General features: G+C 38.5%; 1 protein-coding gene across 4 annotated transcripts in view; it reads left to right on the top strand.

Annotated features, from left to right (window-relative positions):
* Positions 1–514: 514 nt before the first annotated feature.
* LOC128605888 (regulator of microtubule dynamics protein 2) overlaps positions 515–13,331 on the top strand; it is a 43,227-nt gene continuing 30,410 nt past the window's right edge. For 3 of the 4 annotated variants that reach the window (XR_008385617.1, XM_053621721.1, XM_053621723.1), the window contains exons 1-2: positions 1,467–1,686; positions 4,007–4,429. Coding sequence is in view for 3 of the 4 variants with exons in the window: in XM_053621721.1 (XP_053477696.1) it covers positions 4,008–4,429 (422 nt within the window). In the remaining variant the exon portion in view is untranslated. Of the gene's footprint in view, positions 700–1,466; positions 1,687–4,006; positions 4,430–13,331 lie in introns of those variants that run through there. The other variant, XM_053621722.1, reaches the window with a different exon arrangement.

Here is a 13,331-nt window from a genome sequence, read left to right as displayed (position 1 = left end):
CTATTTGGAGATATACAAAAGTAATGACAATGCAGTTTAACAAGGCATTTAATTACAACAAGGCATGTACTGTCTTAGAAAAGATCCAGTTTAATCTTCACTATGTTCACACATGTGCAGTCAATATCCCAATTCCATCCTCCTTCTCTTTATCTGCACACCACTAATCCATAGCCATAATAGCTACTGTACTGAAAATGACAGTTATTTCAGGGTCTTCATATGTGTCGTTTGCATAAAGGTACAAAATGGTTATTATGTTCAGGTTAGTTTTTACTTGAAACATGTACAGTCCCCTCTGAAAGTAGTGGAATGGCAAAGCCAATTCATTTGTTTTTGCAATCGAACACCAAAGGCACATCTAAATGTAAATATCAGCAAATGAAAGCTGAAATTCTGATCTATCATCTCATATTCCTCTTTTGATCTCAATTCCAAATATCGTCAGTTTATAGCAAAAACATTTTCCAATTCCAATACTTTCTGTATAACTCATGCGGTCCTATTCATATCTTCTTTAAAAGGGTCCTCCCCAGTTAATATTAAACTCTTACAGACTGAACTCAGAATCTGACAGTCAGTTAGAGCAGCCTTGCTGGTTCAAGGTTGATTATACGTGTATCAACCACAGCCCAGCACACTGAGTTGCTCAGGGAGAGCTCATATTACATCAAAACCACAGTCCTCTGCTTAATTCAAGTAAGTTTTTCAAAATTATCTTTTTAATCTTTTATTTTCTTTTTGAAGTTATATTTACAAAATCATTTTTTGACTATTTCTGCAACATTTCAGTCACCATTACCTGACTCACACACCAGTTAATGAGTGACTGTGATGAACTTTGCCTCTTGGCTTTGCTTGTTACCTTTGGTAATTATGGTTGAATGAGGTTTATCATTTATAGTTTAATTATCATCTAGTGAACCCTTATAGAGTTGTTTTCTTTACGTAACCAGGTTTTAAAAGTTTTTTCATGGATACAGTTACTCAAATACTGCATTTTTTACTGTGAGTTTATTTTATTAATCTTATATAACCATGGTCCGCATAGTGGGCTCAGGGAACAAGCCAATATTTTCAGAGTTTTTATATGTATTATTGAGTTCTTCTAGTTATTAGTTGTTTGTCTGAAGTGGACCGATTTACTCGAAATCTCAATAACTCAATATAGGTAGGCCTATAAATGTTAACTTGAACCTAATCATGACTGGCTTAGGTTTAATTGCAAGAATTCTGAGAGTGGAAAGTTCAGAAACGCCTCATTAAATATCCATTATATAGTCAAATATTATTGTACAGGTTCCCTGCCTGCAAAAGAGTTGATGAACCCTGCTATACTGTATATAGCACTCTTTCTAGAGAGATTAATTTCATAATATTAGCTCAGCTAAAATGTACATAGACGTTCATAGGTCATATGGAATCCTGTGAGTGAAATCACAGTACATTTGGGAGTGAGAGAGGGAGTGACTTGACAGGAGGAAATAAGGCAGTGATAGTATTAATTTAACAAGGGGAAACGGACTGTCTGTAGCCTATATTTATCGACATTATGGATTGTACTCTATAATAATGAAGAAAGGTGACGTTCGTCTTGCGGAACTTTTGTTATGATGCCGCTCGCGCCTTCCGGACTGTTGTTGATGTTGCACCACTGATTGTCAAACCGTGGAGAGTTGCCTAACAGTAAGGCTTAATCTGTGTTTGTAACCAGTTTTCTACCTCATTGCATGCCTGTTTAAATTTACAGTGTATTTCACGAATGGCGATGTTCAAATGTTATTTCAGTCATATTACAGCTAACGTCTGTCCTGGTTCTAATGTCACCTTGTTAGATTGCTAGCTATCTAGTTAGCGCGCTGGATTTAACAGTAAAGAGAGCATAGTTGTGTAAATGCAGAGAGCAGTACTGTTGCTCGGTCATTTTAGTGTTGTTTGTTAGGAAACAAGACACGGGGCTTGTCAAAGAAATGTTCTTAGAACTTTTTTGGTTTTGCTTTTAAAGTAAAACAAGATTGTAAGGCGTGTTTGTTAAACACCCTGGTATTTATTACACTGCTTGGGATTACTTCACTAATTCCCCAAAACTGATGAAGAATCCTGTAAAACTTAACACGTTTTCATGTCTCTTTTGTCTTGAGACGTGACTTGTGGTGTTGCTTGCGTATTTAGTTTCTCTTTGCAGTGTTTATTAGAACCTGATGAGAATGTATTCAGACAGGAAGTAGTTTGGGGAAGAAAAGGTGATACCACACGATATACACACTGTGTATGAGGTGGAGTGATGAGGGGACATAATATGATGGTGGGGTCTCAAAAAGTTAAGATTATAAGGGTTAACATTTCACCCTGATTGCATCCTGTGTCACGAGAGACTGTTGGGTTTTCCAGGTGATTTCAGCTTGCCTTTATTGTGTACAGTGTAGCTGTGACAATATTGAGATGTAGCTTTTGGAGACTTGCTCATGCTGATCGGTGGATCATCTAATTCTACCTCCCTTGCTATTTTCTCCAGATGCATTATTACACAAAATGTCATTTTTGTGGTTGTCACAGTCACACAAATGCTGAAAATTGACAACTACAAACTAATATTTTTACTGGATCATTTTTGCACATTGTAATTAATCAGTAAGTCTGTGTGCACTAAAGGGTTTCTTGCCAGTTACAAGAAAATGGCAGGTGTGCAGGGAGTGTGCAAGTAATTTATTCATGCTTTATTCATCACTTACCAGAGTGAATGACACTTTGTGACAACGAGAGTTGTTTGTCACAATACCATATCTTAAGATACTATACCAGCTGAAGTATCACAATAACAAAGAGTATCACGATACCATGCGGTATTGTATAAATTCAAATCTACATAATGAGTCCAATTTACAGAAATACATAGATATTATAGTAAATGAAAACAGCCAAACTGAATTTTCCTCTGAATACTTTTATTAATGTGATTGAATAACTGGCTATTAGGAAAAACTCAAGAACAATCATACAATTGGCAAACAAATACTTCAGTGTGCCACATATTTCAACTTTTGGTCCCTAGAGCAATTAAATCATGCAAAGGGAAATTGTCCTCAGAGTACTAAGAATGAACACATCATTAGGAATGAATAACTGAATTTGGAAACGATCTCCAAAAAAAAACCAACATAAAATTGTGACCATTAGCTCGCTTACTACAATCCCAATTCCAAAAATGTTGGGACGCTGTGTAAAATGTAAATAAAAGCAGAATCCAATGATTTGCAAAGATTATAAACCCATATGTTATTCACAATAGAAGATAGAAAACATATCAAATGTTTAAACTGAGGAAATGTGCCATTTTAAGAAAAAAAATTAGGCAATTTTGAATTTGATGGCTGCAACACATCTCAAAAAAGTTGGGACAGGGCAACAAAAGGCTGGAAATGTAAGGGTTAATAAAGAGAAATTGCTGGAAGTTAATTGGCAACAGGTCAGTAACATGATTGACAGATCTGCTCACAAAGCCTCTTATATTGGGCAAGTGGCCACCTTTATTTCTTATCCTGCTAAGCAAATTAGTAGTCTTAATATTCATCTGCTTGTGTGACTTGTAAACCACACCCATTAATAATTGTTTGCATTCACACACATGAACTTTGACACCACCTATAATCTTTTTTGAAGATCTCAGTTGGTGAGTGAATGCAAAAGTACTACATTGGGTTGTGAACCTAAAGAAAAAGGAGGTGGGAGGCTGGTTTATCAAACTTCAGCACAAATTTACAGACCATTAAAGATGCACTGCTCTGTTTGTTTCATATCCCAACCAACCATATTTTTCGTGATATTTTAATGCTGAATTTAGCAAGATTCAGAAGAATCTCACAAGCAAAAAAAAAAAACCGAAACATTTTTGTTGCTGCAATGTTTAAACAGTGTCGACATTCATCTACATAGCTTACTACTTGTATTTGTAGTTTTGGTTTTAAAGTTTCTCTGCTACAACGAGTGTGTCTGGTCATATATGCAGGATGGCTCAGGATGGCAAGGTCCTGGCTCTGGGAGTTCTGGCTGGTGCTGCAGGGATCAGCTTGGCAGCTTTTTGGTACCAGAGCCGGAGAGCCATGGTGGCGGCAGCAGGGACAAATACTTATTACCTGTCAAGCAGCAGAAACACAGACCAGCTTGATGGTGGTGCGGCATTGCAAGGAGGTCAGACAGAGGTGCTGGATCGGCTCGGAGCTCTGATTCGGTGTGTGTCGGAGCTCAAAGAGGAGGTGAAGGCCCTGAAGAATGCTCTTCCACACCTGCAGGACCACATCAGAGATGAGTTAACAGGGCGAAGTCGCAAGGCAAGTCCACTGAATAGAACCACACCCACGAGGAGGAAGAGAGCCAGCGAAGCTGCAAGAGCACAGGGATATAGCTCGGAGGAAGCAGAAAGTGAAGGAGGGTGAGTGTTTAGATGCAGGTTCTGAGTGTGGATAAGTGTGTTATGCACTCTGGCTATAGTGATATTAATCAGATCAGGGTATGATGAATATTTAAAATCAGTCTGATTTATTTCACTTTAATGATGGTTAGACACTGGTTCCTCAGAAGTCAATAGAACAGGGAGATATTCACAAGGGGTGTTCCTGTGACTCCTATTCAAGGCAGATAGAGAACTTTTCTGGATGTGGACAAGTGCTGAAAGTCTTTCTCTCTTCAGTCTGTTAATCACATCACTGTTTACATTGAGCATTTTCTCTCATTTTCTACTCATCTGCACTTTTATGTTGTGCGCTCTCTCTCTCTCTCTCACACACACACACACACACACACACTTCAAAATGGCAGGTATGAAGCAGTGCCTGGGGTGTGAGAAAGGTGTGTGTGTTTGTGTGTGTGCATACACACTGGCAGAATCTCGTACTGCAGGCCCAGTCAGCCTCATTCAACCTCACCTCTAATTCCTTGTTCGCATGCCAGAAAAAAATAACATAAACAACAGATGTCTTTTCATAATGCATCAGTCTTAAAATGTGAAATTTATGAGGAGGGAGCATTATTTGATTTTGCATTTCTGTGTAATTGTTGTTCTTACTTTTGCTTTGGATGGAAAAAGGTTTATGAACCTGAAAGATCAAGAGCTCAATTGTTCTTAACCCAGGGCTTCATTTGCAGTACATTGAATGTTAAGTGCTGAAAATTGTGCATACAAATCTTTTATCCCTCATGTTGACCTATGTACTTTGTATGCTTTGAAGTAGACCACACACTGCTTTTATATCTGTTGAGGCATTGCTTCACTCTGCACAAAAAAGGAAGAAGAAGACTTGATTAGGAGAATTTATTCTATCTCAAATAGCCTAACAGATTCCAACTGGATTTCCTATACCAGTTTAGCCCTCTATAACATCTTAATATTTTCCCAGATTTGGGAATGCTGATGTATTTTAATCGAGCATAAATGTATACAGGGTGACCTAAAAGTCTCCATAAATAGGGGACTGTGTTTGCCAGCACCACTTTGGTTGTGTCCTCGTGGATGTCCATTTCTCACTTGGTCCGTAACACATCCAGTCTTTTTGAATTTATTAATAAATTTGGCATCAGTGTCGTGTGATTTGCTTGCCATGTTTCCTGTTTCCCATGGCAACCTTGCGACAGTTTCCCGATCCAGCCATTAGAATGTGATTTAAATATATTTTCCTTTTGTCAAAGGCGTTCTTAAAGCCTATCGGAAAGAAATATATGAGTGTGTGTGTGTGTGTATGTATGTGGGTGTATCTATCTATCTATCTATCTACCTATCTGTGTGTGTGTGTGTATATATATATATATATATATATATATATATATATATATATATATATATATATAATCCCCATTCACCTAGAAATTCATTCCAAAAATGGCTAATGAATGATTCAGTTAAAAAAAACAAAAAAAAACTATTTGGAAAAAGTAACAAATCTTTGTGGATACTTGACCATGACACCCATATGTGCCACAAAGTTTGAAGCACACAACTGAGTAGGTTGTCTTTGTATGCTGTAACATTAATATTTCCCTTCACTGATGCACATGCAGTGAAGCAAACCAGAGAACGGACTTACCAGAGGGAGAACAATATAGTGAACAGTCATAATCTGCTGTGCCAGCAGTCTATAAATTGATAATGTTAGTAATATCCTATTATACAATCCATCATTTATTCGTTGCACTGCATATTCACTGCAGCATGTGCTTGAAAACTGTAGTAAGCTCTTTTGATCGCAAGGACTGTCATACAGTTGATACCGAATCCATAAACCAGATGTCCCAGTTTTAAATAGTTGTTAATTTGGCAGATGGTTTAAAAAAAAAAAAAAAAAAAATTTGTTTTTATCCAAAGTGACATACTTGAGCTGAGCAGATGAAGGTTAATGGCCTTGCTCAACGGCCCAATGGTGGTAGCTTGCCATTGCTGGGTTTTAAACAACCTTCTGGTTGATAGCCCAAGGCCTTAACTACTGAGCCACTAATGCAAAAGATGTGCTGTTTCCTCACTGCTTAAAATCAGCATCAATTTGGATTAAAATAGTTGGAAGTTAAACTCTATACAGCTCCATAGACTCCTGTGCAGAAATGTTGCAATAAGGGCTAGTTTAACACTTTGGTTGACATTGTGTGCAGTGTCGATCTTTCTGGAAATATCATAGTTCCGGGGTCATTGTGTGATTATTTCCCCTGAAATCAAAATCGGTGTTTCAGAGTGTTTTATCCCTTAGTGTTAGAGATACCAATACAACAGTAACTGCAGAAACAAATATAAAAAAATGTTTTGGAGATAGTTCATCACTTCCAGAATTTTTTTTTTTTAATTAAAGATTCATCCAGTACTACTCTTGTGTTCATCCAATGAATGTGTATGTCCTACCCCTGGGAGCAGGTTTTGCACTACAGTAGCAGTAAACATGGTTTGTTAGTGCCTTTTTAGCTGTGCATCCTCTAGCAATCTAGTTCCTTTTTCACCCATGCCTTAGCTGAGGAAAAAAATTTGTTTGAAGATGGTGAATTTTTGGACGTTTGTGATTATATGATGGACATGTGGTGTATCTCAAATTCTATTGGTTGTTGTGTTAATCAGTCAAGCCCTTCAACATGCAGTCATTTGGTTCTGTGTGTTTCTGTAACAGCATTCACGTTCATCTTTTGTACAAATGTCATGAGATTAAATTTTGCAAACCATAAAGTGTTAAACTGTGCTTTTGGCTCTTTGTTAGTCTAAAAAGAAACAGGTTGTGCAAATAATGCAAAAGACACTGCAGATGTTTCACCTAGAAAAATATGATCATTTACGCAGATGTACCTGTAATATGGGATGTGTGAAGAGCAGAAATGGACGGATTGTAAAAGGAGTTTCAAAAGTAAAATGTGTATGAAGTATTGAAAGGCGTACAGGTGTGTGTGTGTGTAGCTGGATGATTGCTTGAACATGAAATGAAATGTTCCAACACTTTGAAAAGAGTAAGTGGGTAAGGAGTAAATGGATAAGATGTGTTTGTGTGTGCGTGTGTGCCAGAGAGAGAGAGAGTGAGTGTGAGAGTGAGACAGGAGGCAGGATATTTTGGCGGCATACTCGGCAGTGAGAGCACTGCAGGAGCTTGTCGAATCGTCACCTGATTTGACTTCAACTCCACACATCTTCTGCTTCCTACATTGCTTTCTTTTTCTCTACACTCATTTTTAAGTGCTTGACTAAAACACTAAAACTTGGATGCGGAAGTTAGCCAATCGTATCGTGTTAAAATGCTAAAGCCCTCTGCCTGAATGTTTTCTTTTGTGCTTAGTTCAAGTGGGACTATCACTTTGAGTGTGTGTATTAAAAGAATAGTACGTAAGAATAAGAGAGTCATAAAGAGGTACAAAAAGTTGTTTATAGAAGTCATTTCATATACTTGTTTTCACAGTTCTTTATGCTTATACAGTCCTCTCTGAAATGTTTGGAACAGCAAGGCCAAATCTTTTTTTTTTTTTGCTATAGACTGAAGACATTTGGGTTTGAGATCAAAAGATGAATATGAGAAGATCAGAATTTCAGCTTTCATTTCCTAATATTTACATCTAGACGGAAAACAACAGCAGGTATGACAAAAAAACATTGTGGGAAACATACGAGCTCGTGGGTGGAAGCACGGTGGGGGAAGTGTCATGGCTTGGGCTTGCATGGCTGTTTCTGGAACAAGATCACTAATCTTTATTGATGATGTAACTCATGATAGCAGCATGAATTCAGAAGTCTACAGAGAGAACTCAGAAGTCATTAGGAAATTAGTTAGCTTTATTATGTTTTTCTGCCTCCAGTAGAGGGCACCAAACCAAGAACTCTTGCCAAGCACCAGCAGCTAGAACTGATTGATGGCTCCTCTTAAATTTCATGAAAACCCATCTTTCCTTTGTTGTGTAGTTATTAAGCAGCAACAGCACAGGAGTCAGACATGTGTCTAGCAGCCTCTCTAATTAAAGATCTCTTTCGCTCACTGTAGGATTGTGGAGGATTAAGAAATTCCTCTCCCCGAGGCCCCTTTCCTGGCAGAAGCCCAGCCCAGCTGCATCTACCCTCTTAATCCCTGCATCCATTTCCACAGCTTTCGCTGTCTTTCAGGCCTTTCCAGGAATCCCTACCATACCTGATCCTGGTTAAGACTTCTTTAAGTTACGCCACTTACAAGGAGGAGCAATATGACCCTACTCTGGGAATACTGTACTCTGGAAATTTGCTATCATTATTAAGAGAATGTAAACATTATTCAGTGGAGATACATTTCCTGACCACCGTATTAGGAACACCTTTACAGCTGCACATTCATGCTTTTATTCATCCAACAAGCCAGTCATGTGGCAGCAGAGTACTAATCAAGAACATCAAGAAAATCAGACCCTATCTCATCGAACAGGCTACACAACTACTAGTCCAGGCTCTTGTCATATCAAAACTGGGATACTGCAATGCACTACTCTCGGGCCTCCCAGCCAGCTCTATCAAACCCCTTCAGATTATTCAGAATGCAGCAGCACGTCTCGTCTTCAACCAGCCCAAAAGAACCCATGTCACACCCCTCTTCATCACCTTCCAGTGGCTTCCTGTAGCTGCCCGCATCAAATTCAAGGCCATGATGCTCACGTACAAGACTTTGTCTGGAACAGCACCCTCCTACCTCAACTCTCTCCTGAAGGCTTACATTCCCTCACGCAATCTGCGATCGGTTAATGACTGACACTTAGTAATGCCTATTCAGCGTGTCTCAAGGTCCCTTTCCAGAACCTTCACACTAACTGTTCCTCAATGGTGGAATGAACTTCCAACCTCAATCCAGACCGCAGAATCTGTCACTATCTTCAAAAAATAGCTAAAGATCCACCTCCTCCGTGAACACGTAACTAACCCCTAAAACGCCAAACCCACATTATCCTAAGAAAAAGAACAATTTTTTTTAAAACAACTCTGGAACTTACACCTACTCTGCACACTTTGCTTTTCTAGAACTCAACTAAAAGATCTTGTATAGTAGCAGTACTTGTATTGTTCTCCACTTGATATATCGCCTTGCTTGTATTCCCTCATTTGTAAGTCGCTTTGGATAAAAGCGTCTGCTAAATGAATAAATGTAATGTAAATGTACTGCATAAAATCAAGTACCTCAGTTAATGTTCACATCAAACATCATAATGGGTGGTGGGACTGAGTCAAGGCTGGTCTGGTCTGGTCTGGTCTGGTCTGGTCTGAGTATTTCAGAAACTCAGTAGGAATCTGAGGATACAGTGGGCACAGAAACTTGGGTGATGTTTTGCCAATCATCAGGTGTCCTATGTTACTGGTGCTGTGCCCAGTGAAGCCCCAGACTTCTGTTCCTGTCTGACGGGAGTGGAACCTGATGTTGTCTTCTACTTCTGTAGCCCATCCACCTCAAAGTTCACCGTGTTGTTCATTCTGACATGTTTTTCTGTTCCCCGTGGTTGTAAAAAGTGTTTATTTGAGTTATTGTAGGCTTCCATTTAGTTTGAATGAGTTAGAATTGAAAATTCTAGGAGAGCAGCAGTTTCTGAAATACTAAAACCAGCTGTATGTCACCAACAACTATGCCAGGATTAAAGTCACTCTGATATTTTATGTAAACATTAATTGAAGCTTTTGACATGTATTTGCATGGTTTAATGCATTGCACTGCTGCCAGATGATTGGCTGATTGGGTAATTGCATGGATGAGTGGGTTTAATAACGTGGCCAGTGAGTGTATACTTGCATGTGGCAGTATACGTAGAAAAGGTATAGTTGATTTCGGTGTTGTGGTTTGGTTCATTGCAGGTTTTAGGATGTACATGTGTGGTGAGCGAGCAAGCTAGTTCTTTTGTCTCTCAAACCTCTGCAAAAATCGTTGCACGTTTCCATAAACTACTCTTAAGATAATATTCTTGGAAGGGTGAACAAGAAGATGATCACCATCCAAAAAAACAAACACACGCAAAGGCTGAAACAGACACTTGATTTGCCATCATCATTTTTCCATAACTCTTTATCATGTTTATTGATCTACCATTTTATCTACCATAGGCAAGAGTAAAAATTATTATACGTATTCTGTCCAGGTTTATTATTTTCAATTTTCAAGTTGACATTAGATTTTAAAACTAAGCATGTACAAGCCTGATCCAGTCTCACTAACCATCGTTCCTATAAGCTCTGCTGTTTGCATGTTGATTCATAAAGTTTGTGCAAATTTTGTGCGTGTTGTTTGCCTGTGTAAAGGCTTTCTTCAACAGTTATTTCTGTGTTGTATCCACCTTGTTCTTGAGCACCCAGTGCATTGCTCTTGGATGCTTCATTCTGACTGGTCAGAAGGTTTTAATGCATTTTCTATAACAGCACTAACTTTAAGTATTCTGACACAGGAAGGTCTTCAGGACTTTGGGCTTTGCTGTTTGTTGTAACTAGAAGTGGATAAAATGTATGATATGGCATTTATTAATAACTACAAATGGTTAGGGTTTGGGGGGGACGGTGGCTTAGTGGTTAGCATGTTTGCCTTGCACCTCCAGGGTTGGGGGTTTGAATCCCTGTTTGTTCTCTCTGTGCTTCATGGGTTTCCTCCCTAATCCAAAGACATTCATTGTAGGTTGATTGGCATTTCCAAATTGTCCATAGTGTGTGAATGGGTGTGCGAATATGTATGTGATTATGCCCTGCGATGGGTTGACACCCCATCCAGGGTATCCCTAGCCTTGTGACCCGAGTTCCCTGGGATTGGCTTCAGGCTCTACCGCAACCTTGTGAAGGATAAGCAGTACAGAAAATGGATTTTATTGTTTGCCAATTGCTGTGGCATAGGAGGAATAAAAAACTTAAGGATGTGCTGCTGTTGGATGATATTTTCCTATAACGGTATGCCTCATTGTATTTTATTGTTTATTTAAATAGCCTTAGTGAATAGGAAGCATTTCATGGTGGGTGTATAGACACAACATCAGCGCAATTATGTCTCAGCTCAATCCGATCAGAGACTTGAGACACTTTTTATTGCTCTACAGTGTCCATTGCTGTTCTTCCTTGCCCTTGTGTTACTATGAGCGTGCAGACCCATCAATGACTGCAGGGGGCTGACAAGCTGTCAGAGCCTTATATTTATCACATCATGTACAAACTTGTAATCCCTTTGACTGTGCCGAGCACATACGTCATAGCTGTCTTTTGTTGCTTAGGGACTTTAACTATCACATTTGAACAATTTAGTGTTGATTTAGGAATATTGTTTATATAGGCCCAGACTTGTTAGATCTTTCTGGGCACTGTGAATGAAATTTTAAAAAAAATCTCCTTTAGATAATGAAAATACTGCATGTTCATATTGTATGGTGTATATATTTTATATATGATTGCAATACTAATGTAGAAAGATATGATGTTCAAACTTTATACATTATTTGGAAATCGAACTGTGAATCATTCATGTCAATCAAGTCATTCCCTTGATATCGTGTAGCTTTATTTTTATTAGGACTAATCCTTTTAGTTGGAAATGTGTTTTGTTCACCCAGCAACTGACAGGATGATACATGGGTTTAACAGATGACTGTTTGCCAAGTTTAGACTCATTCATCTATCCCTGTCGTCAGTGTTTATGTTGATGATGTACTCTGCTTCCTTTTCAAATCTGTGTATTGTGCTTCCATTTAGTAATCCCTTTTTAACTTGGCCACCCACCACATATCTATACTACGTTGTCTGTTTTATTTTATTGTACCTGTCATTACAAGGGGAAGCTCATCTGCTGCGCTTGAAAGAGTGATAGAGTGAATATTGTTGGAGAAAGGAATTCACTAGCAACCTTCACTCTTTTTTTGCTTACTTCACTCATTTTTTTTGAGCATGAGGACATTTTTATCTGAGGACGTTTCTATAAAATTCTATCAGAAATCAAGGTTGATGCTCATAGTCAAGAAGATGGAACAAAAAAAAAACTGGACAGGAAATGGTTTGTTTGTTTTGGCATGTTCTCTGTTTAACAGCGTCCTTCTTGAGTTCTTTCATCACTGACTACGTTTACATGGACAGCAATAATCTAATTATTGACCTTAATCTAAGTAAGGTAATAATATGATTAAGGTGTTTACATGAGTCGTTTTTAGAATACTCCTGTCATGTACCCGTTTTACATGTTATAGAACATAATTAGATAATTAGAGCCCGCGTCATTACGTCACCGCGCCACGCCGTCCGATGTCCCTCCAGAATTTCACGTATCAACGTACAGTTCGTCTTCGTTATGGTACCATATACAGTTTTGGGTGTTTTTATTTAATTTTTTACAACCGCTTTAAGTGCAGTTAATTATTACTCATGCTATACGTGCAAATAGACGACTGCTTGAAGCCGTGGGCTGCGTCTCAAATCGCATACTTACCTACTGTATAGTAGCCGAGATACATGTATTTTTCCCCACTACAGGCCTATAGTAGGCAAGTATGCAGTTTGGGACACAGCCGAACTCTCTTGTTCGCCGTAAAACTGCCGTGTGTGATCGTGTCCTGTCGCAAAATGCGGTGAAAACGCTCACACGATGTTCATAATGTGATTAAGGTGTTTACATGTCTGTAATGCACGTCCATAATACGATTAAAACAGGAGTAATCCACCTGTCTTAATTCGATTAGAGCTTAATTAGATTATGACCTTAATTAGTTTAAGGTTGCTGTTTACATGGTAGTTTCTTAATCAAATTATGGTCTTAATTAGATTAAGAGTGGATTAATTTTGTCCATGTAAACGCAGTCACTGTCAGAGACTTCTGCCACCTGGTTCAATACCATGCCTGATGTCTTACTCATGCAAT

Source organism: Ictalurus furcatus, chromosome 3, assembly GCF_023375685.1.
Source record: "Ictalurus furcatus strain D&B chromosome 3, Billie_1.0, whole genome shotgun sequence".
Lineage (NCBI taxonomy): Eukaryota > Metazoa > Chordata > Actinopteri > Siluriformes > Ictaluridae > Ictalurus > Ictalurus furcatus.
The sequence above is the reverse complement of the archived record's forward strand: the minus strand, read 5'-3'. Positions and strand labels throughout refer to the sequence as shown.